The following is a 16,994-nucleotide window of genomic DNA, read 5'->3' as shown; positions in this document are numbered from 1 at the left end:
GGTGGATACTGGATGTATGAAGTTCAACTTCTGGTTGTTGATTCCATTACAAAGGCTACTTTCAGAGTTTTTCTTTTATGCATCCTACTATGTACAGCAAGGAGAAAGCACATTCCCCAGTCTCTTAAGGCCTCTCTCTAGTGTAAGGTTCTGGTGCTAAAAGAAAAAAATAAACACAGGCAAAGGAACACCAAAACTGCTACACCGTGAGACCTTTCTTCACTTGAACTTTCACTGGCCAGAGGTGGGAGAGTCTTCTTTAGACTCTCCCCCATTTGCTGAATGCCTAAGGCCTTGCTCCTGTGTGACTTCTCTCGAGTTAACCAAGACTGGTATCAGCAACACATTTCCTACAATGTGTTGTCTTCTCAGGCTTTCTATGGTGTGACTTTTCTTGTGGAGACTAAGGTGGGACTTACAGATGTATGTTTTTCCGCATTCATCGCACACAAAAGGCCTTATTCCAGTATGAAGCCTTTTGTGTATTTTAACATAGCAACTGCGTGTAAAGGATTTCCCGCATACATCACACTGACATAACCTCTCTCTAGTGTGGACTTCCTGGTGATTATTAAATGTGTCTCTACAGTCGAAGACTCTCCCACATGTGTTGCATTCATAGGACCTTTCTTGTACGTAGATTTCCTGCTGCTGGACACATTCTTCCTGATGGCTACAAGCTCCCTCGCTTCCACTGTATGGGTGATCCCTTTGTCCAGTGGGAAAGGTCTCCTTACACTCAGCACTCGTGCCCGGATTCTCCCCATTTTGAGTGCCACGGTGCTGCACAACTCCAGAACTGGCTGAGATGTCTTCCTCACCCTTCTCACAGGTACAGGCCGTCCCTGACCCGTGGCATCTGTGGCAATTCACAGAGGAGGCCTGGTCCCTTTCCCTTCTAGTGACTGCCTCTCCACTCTGCCACCTCTGCATCTCGTCAAGGCTTACACCGAGTGGGAAAACTCTTCCACATGATCCACACGTATATGGCTGCTCCTCAGAAGAGGTTTCCAGCTGCCCAGCCGGCTGAAAAACGCCATTGAAGACTGGATTACACGTGTCGCATAGGGGGCTCTTTTGGATGGAAGGCGCCACCTGCAGACTTCGCACATCTGATATTTTTATAGAAACAGAAGAGTCATCTCTAGCCTCCACACTGTGGCCAGGACTAGGGACAGGGCTTTCCTGGCTTACCTCTGCCACTGCCGCAGCTATGCTTATCCTGGCAGGAACCTCGGGTGCGCTCTCTGGCTCTGGTGGAGAAATTAAACGGTATCTGGAACTCTCAAGTCCCACTGACATTACCAGTGAAAAGTTGTTCACCATCGTTTTATGGTACAGGCGTTTTTGACTCTCAGTGAGCAGGTCCCACTCCTCTGTGGTAAAGTGTATGAATACATCCTCAAACGTCACAATGCTTCTGAGGGAGTCCGTGTGTGGTGTGGCGTCCGCCATTGTCAAAGTACCAAAGCACTGAGTGGGCAAGCCTGAGAAGGCGCCAGGGAACAGGCACGGTCGTCTGCCTCACTGGCAGGGGTACGGAGTCTCACTTAACACTAACCTGGGAGTGGGGCAGCACAGAGTCTGCAAAGCACAGAGGTAAATCCGGATTGTGGAGGTAGGTCCCAGTCACAAAATGGTCCTCTGCTCGGTGTGGTGCGGAGGCGCCGGCAGAGACGTAGCTTCCGTCCTGCACTTCCAAGTCAACAGGAACTAAAAACGAGGGTGTGCAAATGCCTTGAGGCTGGAAGTCCCGCCCAGACGCCCTCGTAAAGATATGTTTTTCCTAGTCCGGGAGTGGCTAACTTCCTTCTATTGGAGAGCGGAAAGAAGGCTTCTGCTGTGAAGGTGACTTGAAGCAGTTTTAAAATTCATAGTTCTCAGCTTCGTTTACGTCCATCCAGGTGCCTCCATTTCAAATGTGATGGTCTTGTTTTCAGCCCTTCCTGCGCTCGAAAATGTGTTGATATTACGAATTAACTTTTTTTTTTTACACGTACATTGCTATACAATGTTACCATTAAATGTATGTGTGTGTGTAGCTTGTATTTAGGCACTTTTGAATTCTCGCTTTAGTTCTAATTGTTGGTTGATTATCTTGAGTTGGTTATATAGATGATCAGATCCTTGGCAAGTAATATTTCATTTCACAGTTTACAGCTTTTGTGTCCATTCTCCTCTTTTTTCTCTGGTTTTATTGCAGTGGCTAGAACCTTGAGGACAATGCCGATGAGCAGTGGCAATAAGAGATAACTTTTTAAATTTCTGAATTGAATGTACATTATTCTATACTGTGCATGTTATACTGTACCTATATTTGATATAGGTGTATGCTATATATTTATGAAAGTTCTTTTAATCATGCGTGATTGCTGGATATCATTCAGTAGTGCCCTGCTGTGCTTAGTCGCTTAGTCTCACAGTTGTGTCTGACTCTCTGTGACCCCATGGAGTGTAGCCTGCCAGGCTCTTCCGTCCATGGGATTCTCCAGGCAAGAATACTGGAGTGGGTTGCCATGCCCTCCTCCAGGGGATCTTTCTGACCCAGGGATCAAACTAGGGTCTTCCTCATTGGAGGCAGATTCTTTACCATCTGAGTCACCATTCATTTAGACAGATTATTTTGGTGGATTCACCTTGTTGGTAAATTTTCTTTAATTGTGCTATCCTTGCAGTTTTGAGATTAAACCATTGGAAATGATGTAATTATTATTTGTTGATTATGATTTGCCAATACTCTATTTAGAATTCTTGCTTCTCTCTATATATATATATATATAAAACTGTGTTTAATATACCTTTTCACTTTCTTGTGCTTTTCTGCCTAAGGGGTCACAATCATTGCTAAACTCAGAAAATTAGGAATTATCTAGTTTCTCTTCTATATTTTGAAACAAGCTTTATACATTAGACATAAGGTTTAAAAAAAGGTTTAGTAGGTAGGTCTCGTGGGCTTCCCAGGTGGCATTAGAGGTAAAGAACCCACCTGCCAGTGCAGGAGACATAGAACATATGGGTTTGATCCCTGGGTTGCGAAGATCCCCTGGAGGAGAGCATGGCAACCCACTGCAGTATTCTTGCCTGGAGCATCCCATGGACAGTGGAGCCTGGTGGGCTGCAGTCCGTGGGGTGAAAAACAGTCGGACATGACTGAGTATGAAAGTGTGTGTGTGTGTGTGTGTGTGAGAGAGAGAGAGAGAGAGAGAGAGAGACCATGGAGGTAATAAGAGTGGTGAGGTTTGTTCTTGAGGAGCTGCCTTTCTTTTGCAAGGAAACTGCCTCTGTGAAGTCATTACAGATACTTTTTTCCTTTTTTTGCTTCAAATAAGCTTTATTTTTAATAGACAGAACCTGGAAATGACCTAAATGTTCGTTAATCATTGATGGATAAACAACTGTATAACATTCACAAAGAGGGAAATAATATTCAGCAGCAAAAAGGAATAACATATGGATAGTCCCCCAAACAGTAAATAATAATGAAACAATTATGGTTTCTGATAGAAGGTAGGGGGAAAAACCAAAACTCATACTGATTACATTTATATAAAATTCTAGATAAAGCAAACTAACAAATTATGAAATAAAACAAATCAATAGTTGCATGTGCATTAGGGAGGGTTAGAGGAAGAGATCATTAAGGAGCATGAGAAAACTTTTGTGGGTAATGATGTGTTCATTACCTTAACTGGTCTTACAATTTAAGTAAGTGCAGTTTATTCTCTTTCAATTATAAATGAATAAAGCTGTTAAGAGATAAGATGGTTCTACATAAAAATCTGGATCTCGCATTTCTTTGGGAAAACCAACCAACCGTATATGTGTGCAGCAAGCAGTTCCAAGGTGAGGTGATGTTGAGGCTGGTGAAATCCATTTCACCTAGCTCACCTGGAGTCCATACTGTCCATGAGAAACAGAAACTTTTGGAAAACTGCAGTAGATTCTAGATCTTTTCCACAGGAGCTGGGTCATGTCCCACAGTGAAACCACCAGGGTTTGGTAAGCAAAGTGGATCCCTGGTGGGTTTGTATCATTCATGATTCCCTCTAGGAAATAGGAGAGAGAGAGAATGTCAGTTGAACTCAGCTAAGAACATTGGCATAAGAGCCACACAGTCTTTAGTCTATCTGCTGGTAGAAGTGGGGCAGTTTCTGCAATAGACACTAGTCATGATATACCTCAGGCCAAAGGAAGGTGCTAGGAAGTTAGAAAGTATAAAGTAGCTCCTGAAGACTTCCCACATACCTGCTAATTGATGTTCTCTCCCATGTGGATACTGGATGTATGAAGTTCAACTTCTGGTTGTTGATTCCATTACAAAGGCTACTTTCAGAGTTTTTCTTTTATGCATCCTACTATGTCCAGCAAGGAGAAAGCACATTCCCCAGTCTCTTAAGGCATCTCTCTAGTGTAAGGTTCTGACGCTAAAAGAAAAAAATAAACGCAGGCAAAGGAACACCAAAACTGCTACACCGTGAGACCTTTCTTCACTTGAACTTTAGGCTTGTATTTAAACACTTTTGAATTGTTGCTTTAGTTCTAATTGTTGGTTAATTTTCTTGAATTGGTTATATAGATATTCAGATCCTTTGCAAGTAATATTTCATTTTATTCTTTACAGCTTATGTGTCCAAAGAAAAGAGTGCTTAAGTTCTTAAGTGCTTAAGATCTTCTCTTAGCAAATTTCAGGTATATAATGCTATAATATTAAGTATATAATGCTATAATATTAAGTAAGTCACAATGTAGTACTTGGCATCCCAAGATCTTTTTCATCTTATAACTTACAGTTTGACCCTTTGACTAACTTCTCCCACTATCTAGTCCCTGGCAACCACCATTTTACTGTCTGTTTCTATAAGTTTAACTTTTTTGAGATTCCTCATATAAGGGAATATTTATAGCATTTGTCTTTCTGTATCTGTCTTGTTTCACTTAGCGTAAGGTATTCTAGGCTCATCCATATTGTTATAGGTGGCAGGACTTTTTTCTTTTATATGGTTCAATAGTATTTCATTCCATATCACGTTTTCTTTATTCATCTATGAACTGACATTTAGGATGTTTCCATATCTTGGCTGTTGTGAGTAGTGTTGCAGTAAACATGTGAGTGCAGAAATTTCTTTGAGACACTGCTTTTGTTTCTTCTGGACATATACTCAGAAGTAGGATTGTTGGATCTTATGGTTATTAATCTTTAATAAATGTGAAGTGAAAGTGTTATTTGCTCAGTAGTGTCCAATTCTTTGCAGCCCCATGAAGTGTAGCCAGCCAGGCTCCTCTGTCTGTGGAATTCTCCAGGCAAGAATACTGGAGTGGGTATCCACTCCATTCTCTAGGGGATCTTCCCGACCCAGAGATCGAACCTGGATCTCCTGCATTGCAAACAGATTCTTTAGTATTTTAGCCACCAGGGAACCCTCTATTCTTAAAAAATAGATTACTTAATAGTTACCCATTTTCATTATTGATGTTGTTTGTTTACACCTGGCTTCTCGTCTAAACAAAGTTTAGTCTTTTTTTATTATTCTTGTAAAAAATCACTTATCTTTTAATTGAATTTATGGTTTTATTTCTTTTTTCTCATTTAGCTTAATAATTTCTTCTATTTAGAGTGTTTTATTTTCTTATTCTTTTTCTCAGGTCATTTATTTTCAGGGCTTCTAGTGTCCTAGTAAATGCAGCTGAAGCTAGACATCTTTTTTTTATTACCGCTTCAGCTGAAACACTTAGGTTTGAAATGTAGTAGTAGTGTGGTTCATTATTATTTTTTTTTCTTAAAAAATAAAAATTTGGCAATTTCCATTTTGAATTCCGCTTTTACCTAAAATTACTCAAAATTGTGCATTTATTTCTTGAGACATTTGTTGTAGTGTTCTGTATGCATTATCTTTTTGACACTAATTTTTCTAATATTATTTTACTGTATTTTGTTTGTGATTCTTGTGTGGTAGTTTTGTGGAAATTTGAAATTTTATTTTTGCTTTAATTCGTGTTTGTGTTGATTTCTGTGACTGCTTGAAAATAAATTTTATTTACCTCATCTCTGCACACATATAATAGATGTGTTAGCTTAAGGTTGGTGTTGAGTTATGCACATCCCTTTCCCAGTTCTTTGAATTGATGGTTTCTGAGATACGTGTGTTACCTTGTTCCACTTTCAATTAATCCTTATAGTTCTACTAAATTTTGTCTGATTAAACTTAGAATCGAAGGTTTTATTTAGGACTGACTCATCCAACACCAGAGTTTGTTTTAAATCTTTACCATTTACCAACAGTAAGATAATGAAACTACCCCTTAGATTGGTAGCCCTGTCTATTGGTCATTCCAGATTGGGTCCTTTCTTGCTAATTTCTAATCCCTTACAGTCAGTCCTTCTCCACTTTTCACACTTCCTCTATTACAGATCTCCCCTAAATCATGGCATTTTTTCACTTTGTGGAGGTGACAAGTTAGGAGAGAAACTATTAAACTTTTTTCGATGTGGTCATAACTTCTCCTAATATATTGACTCTGAATAAAAATTATTTGTGTTCCCCTGAACCTAGATGTTTGAAGTTATATAGACAAAATTTGTTTATTTCTGTCACCTCCCTGCCCCCGCCCCTGTCCATTTCTGCTGAGTCATGCACAATAGACATCTGATTAAGTTGTAGTCAAAGAGTGGAAAGAAATATTCAGAGTGAGGGAAAAATTGTATAGTTTTTCCTAAATATCCTCCTGTCTCTTTGCTGGTGCTGATTACACTGTTTCTTTTTTTTATGACCTGTTCTTCCTTTTCCTCCGTCTTCTTGCTACAACCCACAAAATCAGGCCCTTTGAAGAATAAAACAACTTTGTGACCTTTATCAAGATGAAGGAGATTCACCACACTGATTACTGAGCAGAAGAAATTATAAAATGGAACTTTTAATATTTTAAAGCCATTTGGAATACAGTTCGCATGAATGATTCTGTACGATGTACAAATCAGTGGAGACATGATGACCCTAGAGAGTTTACTCTGACAGCTATGGGAGGAAGACATGTGGGCGTAACTTTTAATTGCATATTTAATTGACCTTGTAGGAAAATGAATCTCATATTTTGAACTGAGTACACTTACATAAACATTTGAAAATATTTTTATCTAAAAAAGTTACTCAGACTACTTTGTTGTATATTAAAATCATATAATGTCTATACTCTGTACTCTTTTGATAGAGATAAGACAACCACCATCTTGCTTTGTAGAAGAGAGGTGAAGTAGTTAGGAGATAAGATAAAGCATACTTCTATCAGTATTTTTAGTAGTTTATTGATAAATAACTTTATCAAGGACTTTCTAAAAATTTTTCAGGTATCATTTTGAAACTATCAGATTTATAGTTAATATAGCTAAGGTGTATAATTTTAAGGAGGCTTATTACTTTTCCAGCCAATTGGATATTAATGTAATTGCAACCAAAAAAAATCACTAACTTTGGCACGTATGTTTTCACTTTGAATAAGCTAAAGAAATTGTTTTAAAGAATAAATGTCTATTTTTTTCCAAGGACATTTGTCCTAAGAGTCTTTTAAAGGCATCTTTTAAGGACTAAAAAGTAACATATTTAGAAAATTAGCATTGACTCATATAAAAGTAGATCCTAGCCAAGGTCCTGTGTATAAGGGGAAATAGAAAAATAACTTTAGAAGTTATAAGATAAGAAATCATCACTGATCATTGAGAGAAAGCAGAAATATTTTCTCAGACCCAGAACATAAATCAGGCAGTCACTTGCCATGATTGTTAGTGATGTGGCATGAAAATAAAGACCTCTAAAGGCACATTGGAACTGTGACCTATTAGAACTGCAGCTCAGTTAATATGAGTACATTTCTATTTAGAATTTTTACATGAGTTGCAGGGATGACTCAGCATATAAACCACGAAACATCTGGCAATGCTTAATGTCATAGCCCATACACTGCCATCTTAGCTGCCTTTAAATAGTGTCACAGGAGGGGAGAGTCCCACTGTATTACTGAACAGAAGATGCTTAGTTCAGTATTTTCTGAATTCATTTGAGGTGTAGCCCAGGGAAAGAAACCCAAAGCAATGATGTAAGGAAAGGGAACAGTCTTTTTTGATCTTTTAGCCAAGAGTAAAGATTTCAGGGAACATCAGTTGTATTCTTTCGAAAATCTTAGAGCTCTTATAGAGAAAACAATTTGTCTTAGTTTGCTTTGTTTTACCAGATAGTAATAAAGATACCAGCTTACTAGATGTATGGTCTAGCATAATATAACTTCATACCTATATACAAACTCTGAGATAGCACTGTAAACCTGATTTGCCTATGAATTTTTGGCTGAAATTTATGGACAGTCATTTCTAGACACTGGACAGACAACATTGCATAAAGTAGGGTGCATAGAGCCTTCCTTTTACATATCAGGAAGAATAATGCTCCCAATGATGTAGGAAAGTAATGGTATAAGTCTCTCTTCCCAAAACAAAATCAGAGCAGGGAGAGGACATTAATTTTTTTAACACCAATGTTTAATTTACTAAAGTCAGAAATTAAAACTTTATTCTTCCATAAGCTTGGATTTTCCCATAGTTTCTGCTTTAACATCTTATTGTTTTATTCTTTGGAATCTAGAAAATTTAGCAATCACCTTTAAAAGACCTTTGGAAAATACTTGGTCCCATTTGTACATGCCTTGGAACAATTTTAAATTGCAGATATAAATGTAATATTCAGTTGCCATTTTACTTTGTCTGAAGTAAAATAAAGCCTCCACATATAATAAATATTCTTGTTAATTCACTATATATACACATGCATATCTAATCTATATATTAATATGTATACACAAACACACACACACATAACATATATTGTGAATCTAAGCTAAGGATTGGGTGCAGTGGTGAACTAGACAGTGAAACAGATCAGCTGGGTAGACGTCCGGGCCAAGACTGTATCTGTGCAAGTGTGGATTGTGGGTCAAGACCCACTGCTGGGGAGAAGTCATTGAATCTGGGACCAGAGCCAACAGGTGTCTGGCCACGCCTCTCCTCCCACTTGTAGTGGGAGATGTGTGCTTCTGGTTTATATTTAGATGACGTGGAGGAGAGCCCATAGGCTCTGTGTGCTTGCACACCCTCGTGAAAACTGATGTTTACCTATGTGAATGGCAGTCCTACGTGGCTCCTACCCTGCAACTTGCCAGCCGGCTGTGTCAATATACAGAAGGTGCTGGTCATAGCGTTGTCTTGCAGCGCCCCCCTCTCCCCACCATGCGTGCTCCACACTGTTGTTCAACCCCTGAAATGAGCAAGGAGCAGTGGCTGTTCTCCTTTGTCCAGGACTCCATTCTCCACCCACCCTTTCCTTTTTTTTACTCAAAAATTAATGTTCCTTCCCCCTCCAGTTTCTGACTTGCTATCAGTAACTTACTTGTGTGCCTTCTCAGAGGTGCCTGTTGTACATTTGTCTTCAGGTGGTCATTCAGAAAATGGTCATTTTATATGAGTTTCATGGAATTGGTTCTAATAAATTATCCTTCTATCACGTTATTAAAAACCAGCCAACCAAGCAGCAGTTTTGGGTTCAGGACTCGTTAAAAGGAATCTTGGTGTCCCCAGACCTTCCTTAACAGCAAAGGATTTAAGGCTATTTCCTTACAGTGAGGAGCATATTAAGAGATGAAGGTCAATGCCATCTGTGCCATCTTCCTTAATTGTAACTCAGGTTCATGATATTGATATTTGTTTTAGAATGTTCTAACAATTAAGAGATTTTAAAAAATGTATTAGACTGCCTAATAGAGTAATGAATGTCATGTTGCTGAGAAGGTTCAAGAAGGTGCTGTATGAACACCACCTTTCAAGTTTGCTTTAGGGGGATTCCTCAATTGATTTTGAGTCCAGACTAGATAGGAAGCAAGTGCTTTCCAACATATACTAGTGATTTTTTCATATTATGAGAAAAACACAGATTTAATAAAAGCAGAAAAAATTTAAAATCTTTGTGAGGCAGTGATTTATATTGTTTTTCACAGAAGCCTAAGATTTTCTTTTTATGAGAAGGTTTACCAGGAAAAAAAAAGCTTTAAAAATAATCTCTCTATTTGCTTTGTGGGTGTTTTCTGTTGTTAGGAATAGCCATACTCTCTATAATAGATATGTGTCTAAGCATTGAAAGCTATTTCTAATTAGTAATAATTTCCCCTTTATTCCTCACTAGATATAGTAAACACTGTGCTGTGCAATATATAATTTTATCTACATTCTGATAAATACCAGAAGGCAAATTTGTGGCTCTGATTTGGAAAACACAGCCCTTTAATTAAATCATTAACCAGATTTAACATATTCTTCCAAATAAACATATGTTGAAATAAGTAGTGTATATTTATCTTGCTTTAGAGAAAGACAATTCTAATTTCATTTCTAGTTTTAGTTAGCAGTTACTTTTTGTGTGTGAGTGTGAAACTCATTCATAAGAAATGCATTCTTGATTTTTTTCCACAGAGGGATAAAAAAGGATTCCTTTTCTGGCTCAGTTTTCACGTATATTATCTTTTTTTTTTTTTAGTTTTAGAACCTATAATTATCCACTTTTTTAAAAAAATTTTATTTTATTTTTAAACTTTACAATATTGTATTAATTTTGCCAAATATTGAAATGAATCTGCCACAGGTATACCCGTGCTCCCCATCCTGAGCCCTCCTCCCTCCTCCCTCCCCATACCCTCCCTCTGGGCCGTCCCAGTGCACCAGCCCCAAGCATCCAGTATCGTGCATCAAACCTGGACTGGCGACTCGTTTCATACATGATATTATACATGTTTCAATGCCATTCTCCCAAATCTCCCCACCCTCTCCCTCTCCCACAGAGTCCATAAGACTGATCTATACATCAGTGTCTCTTTTGCTGTCTTGTACACAGGGTTATTGTTACCATCTTTCTAAATTCCATATATATGCGTTATTATACTGTATTGGTGTTTTTCTTTCTGGCTTACTTCACTCTGTATAATAGGTTCCAGTTTCATCCACCTCATTAGAACTGATTCAAATGTATTCTTTTTAATGGCTGAGTAATACTCCATTGTGTATATGTACCACAGCTTGCTTATCCATTCATCTGCTGATGGACATCTAGGTTGCTTCCATGTCCTGGCTATTATAAACAGTGCTGCGATGAACACTGGGGTACACGTGTCTCTTTCCCTTCTGGTTTCCTCTGTGTATGCCCAGCAGTGGGATTGCTGGATCATAAGGCAGATCTATTTCCAGTTTTTTAAGGAATCTCCACACTGTTCTCCATAGTGGCTGTACTAGTTTGCATTTATTGCTTGTAGACTTTTGGATCGCTGACTGGCGTGAAATGGTACCTTATAGTGGTTTTGATTTGCATTTCTCTGATAATGAGTGATGTTGAGCATCTTTTCATGTGTTTGTTAGCCATCTGTATGTCTTCTTTGGAGAAATGTCTATTTAGTTCTTTGGCCCATTTTTTGATTGAGTCATTTATTTTTCTGGAGTTGAGCTGTAGGAGTTGCTTGTATATTATCTTTTAAAAGGAAGATGAAGGAAATCACATTTGTTCCACATGTTGGGGTTTATTCATCACTTTTGGGGAAGATTGTTGGTTTAGGGGGAAGAAAGATCAAAGATGACAGCTGAGGAGATTGTATTCAAGGTCTTTGGGGGACTTAGTGCCTTGGGGTTTCAAAAGAGACAATGAAGACCTGTAAGACTTAGAAAGCAAAACCTAGCGATAGGTTTTTATTGTGTACAGTTCACATATTTGAGACATTTAATTTACAAAAAGTTTAAACTGAAAATTGTTATTGGGTATAATGAATGGATGTAGACTGAAGTTCACTAAAAGAGAAAATTCTGTAAATAGTAAGCACTTCCTTGACATTCAGAGCCAATGAAAATCTAATACCTATCATGTTTTTGTGATTAGATATGCACTTATTAATGATCACCGGGTCCTCTGTGTTGCTATTTTTCACTAACTAACTTAGGTAGATTTTACAAACTTTTTTTGTGTTGTAAAATTTATATTATTAAAAAATAAATGCGAACAAACAAAAATTATGACCTTGCAGCTCCTTAACTACAGCTTCAGCATTTTCTGGCTCATTACCTTTTTATAGGCAGAGCTGGTGGTTCAGGTGAGGCCTGGCAGCTGTGTGTGGGTAAGAGGAGGATGCATAGTTTGTTGTCATCTGTGCACGGGTCAGTGGCTTGTCACATAACTGCCGTTTAGTGCTACATAGTGCTCAATAATGAAGATAGCATTAGAGATAATTAAGGAAACTGTTTTTCCAGCTCTTTGATTACTTCTGCCTTCTTTATCTCCCAATACTTCACATTTACTTCACAGCTGAGTGCATCTCAGCATCTTCCCTTTCTGGTATATGACATTAGAACTCTGCTCACTTGGTACTTCAGTAACACTCGTTGCTTTTTCAGCATATTTCAAAGCTTTTTTCTTTCCTTAATTTTGAGCCACCAATTACTTAGAACCTATTACTCCTTCATCACGGAGTATAGAACGATTAATTAAATGTGATCCTTCTCCACAAAAAGCATAAATAATGGGAGTTCAAATTGGTATCTCACAGAAAAGGACAAGTGGAAATTAAGCAATAGAGAGATTGCTTTCTATTGCTCTCTTTATTGCCAGATAGTCTGGTGAAATTAGAAGAGGTTTCTGGGCCTTGAAAATGGGCAAAGCACCTGATAGATGGATAAGACGAAGAGTTGCTGTTACTACGTGCTCTCTTTACTTCATCTTCTACTCTCTTGGATGCATGGTGTCAGTCTTTAGTCCCTCAGTTCAGTTCAGTCACTCAAGTTGTATCCAACTCTTTAGTCCCTACGTGTTATCTAAACCCATTTGTTATAGCTGCCTCCATATTATCAAATCCAGGGGTCAGCTGTCATTCCTCACCTTGACCAAGTTCATCTGTCTTTCTTGAAAAGCTTTTTTTCTTGGATTATGGGACACTGCACTACTGTCCTGATTTTCCCTTGCCTTGGTGGCCACTTGTTTTCTAGCTTTATTTGTTATAACCTGCTTTTTCATGCTTGTGCTCAGTCATATCTGATTCTTTGTGACCCCATGGACTGTAGCCCATCAGGCTCCTCTGTCCATGGGATTTTCCAGGCAAGAATACTGGAATGGGTTGCCATCTCCTCCTCCAGGGGATCTTCCCAACCCAGGGATCAAACCCACATCTCCTATGTCTCTTGCATTGGCATGTGAATTCCTTACCACTGAGCCACCTGGGAAAACCTTTTACAAGTCTCTAAATTTTGATGTTCCCCAGAGCTGAGTACACAGACCTCTCTCTGCACCATTTCAATAGGTCAGTGGTTCTTAAACCTGGTTGCACCTTAGAAGACATTTTAAAGTTCACTGTTATCCTGTGCCCCCCACCCCAGGATTCATATTCAATTGGTCTGGGGATGGGGAGATGAAAGTAAATGTGAAGTCCCTCAGTTGTGTCCAAGTCTTTGTGATCCCATGGACTGTAGCCCATGAGGCTCCTCCATCCATGGAGTTTTTCTGGGCAAGAGTACTGGAGTGGGTTGCATTTTCCTTCTCCAGAGGGTCTTCCTGACCCAGGGATCGAACCCGGGTCTCCCACACTGCAAGCAGATGCTTTTTACCATCTGAGCCATGAGGGAAGCTCCTAAGAAAGAAAGTGAAATCTGTTAGTCGTATCCGACCCTTTGTGACCCCATGGACTGTAGTCTACCAGGCTCCTCCATCCATGGGATTTTTCAGGCAAGAGTACTGGAGTGGGTTGGTATTTCCTTCTCCAGGGGATCTTCCTGACCCAGAGATTAAACCCGGGTCTACCACATTGTAGGCAGATGCTTTACCATCTGAGCCACCAGGGATGGGGAGATATTAATATTTTATTTTAAATTCCTTCAGTGAGTCGAATGTGTGAGCAGGTTGAGAATTACTGAATGGAGTGCTTTCATCCTGTTCAGTGACTCCAGATGACACAATAAAACCTAATGATTCAAATGGAAGTCTCCAGCTTTGAGCTCTCCTTTGAACTCCAGACTCATAGTTAAAGGATTATTAGACATTTCTACTTTACAGTCTAATGACCGTTTCAAAATTAGCAGGTCCAAAACCTTTTGATTCTTCATCCAGATCTCTTCCAGTGTTTCTTGGAAGAAGGCACGTGTCATAATGCACCCTGTTGCTGAGGGCCCAAACCTAGGACTTACCCAGGTTTCCTCTCATTCTTTTATTTCCCATATCCAATTCTCAGCCAACTTCTTTGGCTCTGTTTTTGAAATTATTCTTTAATTTACTCATTTCTTACTACCTCTATCCAAGTTTCCCTATTTTAAGCCACAGTCATCTCTTACTTAGACTGGTCCCATAGTCTCCTAACTTGTCTCCTATGTTCATTCTTCCCACCACCATCACAGTCCCGATATGCCTGCAGAGTGATCTTTCTGAAAAATGAATAAAATTGCATCATTCCTCTGCTCTCCTCCAAACACTTTTCCATCACACTAAGAATAAGAGGCGTATCTTTACCATGGTCCATAGCCTTGAGAAATTGACTTCTGGTTGCTCTGACCTTGTTTCCTACCTTCTTTTTGGAAAACCCTCACTCAAGGTGCATCAGCCACACTGGTTTCCTTGCTTTTCCTCTAATACCTCATGTATGCTTTTGTCAAGGATCTTTGTACCTACTATTATATAGATCCCAATATATCATGTGATTCAGACGATTGTTCAAATGTTATTCCCTTCAGGGCAGAGTTCCCTGAGTGCTTGATTATAGGGAGTAACTTCTATCCCCTTATTTTTATTTTTCATACCTGACATTTTATTATAAGTTCACTTACTTAAATCCTGTCTTATCATTAGAATGTAAGTCCCTTACTGTAGGAACATTGTTTTCTTCACCATCACATTTCTAAGATCAAAAACTAGACTTCCCTGGTGGTCTAGTGATTAACACTCTGTGCTCACAATACAGGAGACTGGGGGCAAGGGTTTGATCCCAAGTCAGGGATGCCATATGGCATGGCCAAAAAAAAAAAAAAAAAATAGAAAGGAAGACCAGAAGACCCAGCATCTTGCATGTGGTAGTTAGGTACTCACTAAAAGAATTGATGAATGTGTGTATGAATGTGAAAGGAGAGATTTTAGCCAAGGGAGCAGTGTAAACAATGACATGGAAAAGAGAACAAATAGCTAGTTAGGGAGAAGAAAGCATTTGGCTGAAGAGTGGCAGAAATGGTTCTAGAAAAAGACGTAAAAACTAGGATATGGAGAGCCCTAAATGACAGATGTGGATTTTAGGAAATGGGGAGTAACTGAAGATCTTTTTGGTGAGTTGCTGATTTGTTGATGTCTTTTTTCAGTTGCTGAGTCATGTCCAACTCTTAGTGATCTCATGGCCTGCACCACACCAGGCATTCCTGTCCTTCACTTTTTCTCAGAGTTTGCTCAGATTTATGTCCATTGAGTCAGTGATGCTATCCAACCATCTTATGCCCTGCTACACTCTTCTTTTGCCTTCAGTATTTCCCAGCATCAGGGTCTTTTCCAGTGAGTCAGCTTGTCACATCAGGTGCCAGATTATTGGAGCTTAAGCTTTAGCATAAATCCTTCTAATGACTACTCCGGGTTGATTTCCTTTAGGATTGACTGGTTTGATTTCGTTGCAGTCCAGGGAACTCTCAAGAGTTTTCTCCAGCACCACCATTCGAAAGTTTCAATTCTTAAGCGCTCAGCCTTCTCTATGGTCTAACTCTCACATCCCTACATTACTACCCATAGCGTATCCATAGGAAATACCCATAGCATAGACTATATAGACATTTGCCAGGAAAGTGATGCCTCTGCTTTTTAATAAGCTGTCTAGGTTTGACATAGTGTTCCTTCCAAGGAGCAAGTGTCTTTTAATTCCATGGCTACAGTCACCATCCACAGTGATTTTGGAGCCCAAGAAAATGAAATCTGACACTGTTTTGACATTTTCCCCATCTATTTGTCATGAAGTGATGAGACCAGATGCCATGATCTTAGTTTTTTGTATGTTGAGTTTTAAGCCAGCTTTTTCACTCTCCTCTTTCACCCTCATCAAGAGGCTCTTCAGTTCCTCTTCATTTTCTGCCATTAGAGTGGTATGATCTGCATATCTGAGGTTATTGATGTTTCTCCTGGGAATCTTGATTCCAGCTTGTGATCATCCTATCTGGCATTTCACATGATGTACTCTGCATGTAAGTTAAATAAGCGGGTGACAGTATACAGCCTTGTTGTACTCCTTTCCCATTTTTGAACTAGTCAGTTGGTCCACCTCTGATTCTGACTGTTGATTCTTGACATGCATACAGGTTTCTCAGGAGACAGGTCAGGTGGTCTGGTACTCCCATCTCTTTATGAATTTTCCACAGTTTATTGTGATCCACACAGTCAAAGATTTTAGCATAGTCAAGGAAGCAGAAGTACATGTTTTTCTGGAATTCCCTTGCTTTTTCTACGATCAAATGGATGTTGGCAATTTTATCTCAGGTTCCTCTGCCTTTTCTAAATCCAGCTTGTACATCTGGAAGATCCTGATTCACGTACTGCTAAAGCCTAGCTTGAAGGATTTTGAGCATTATTTTGTTAGTATGTGAAATGAGCATAATACTATGGTAGTCTGAACATTCTTTGACATTGTTCTTCTTTGGGATTGGAATGAAGACTGACCTTTTCTAGTCCAGTGGTCACTGCTGAGTTTTCCAAATTTGCTGACATATATATAGAGTGCAACACCTTCACAGCATCAGGATTTGAAATAGCTCAACTAGAATTCCATCACTTTCACTAGGTTTGTTTGTAGAAATGCTTCCCAAGGCTCACTTGACTTCATACTTCAGGATGTCTGGCTCTAGGTGAGTGATCTCACCATCGTGGTTATCTGGGTCATTAAGACCTTTTTTGTATAGTTCTTCTGTGTATTCTTAC

At 39.1% G+C, this 16,994-nt stretch overlaps 1 protein-coding gene across 1 annotated transcript; it reads right to left on the bottom strand.

Moving 5' to 3' along the window:
• Positions 1 to 231: 231 nt before the first annotated feature.
• On the bottom strand, positions 232 to 1,455 carry LOC133242653 (zinc finger protein 671-like). Its single transcript, XM_061408815.1, has one exon. The coding sequence runs from the start codon at positions 1,453 to 1,455 to the stop codon at positions 232 to 234; it is 1,224 nt and encodes a 407-aa protein (XP_061264799.1).
• Positions 1,456 to 16,994: the final 15,539 nt, after the last annotated feature.

The sequence above is a fragment of the Bos javanicus genome, chromosome X (genome assembly GCF_032452875.1).
Source record: "Bos javanicus breed banteng chromosome X, ARS-OSU_banteng_1.0, whole genome shotgun sequence".
In the NCBI taxonomy this organism is placed as follows: domain Eukaryota; kingdom Metazoa; phylum Chordata; class Mammalia; order Artiodactyla; family Bovidae; genus Bos; species Bos javanicus.
Note: the sequence above shows the minus strand (reverse complement) of the source record. Positions and strands in the feature narration are given on the sequence as shown.

Excerpts from the sequence above, each read along its gene's own strand:
- LOC133242653 (XM_061408815.1), bottom strand. The coding sequence starts at position 1,455 with ATGGCGGACGCCACACCACACACGGACTCCCTCAGAAGCATTGTGACG.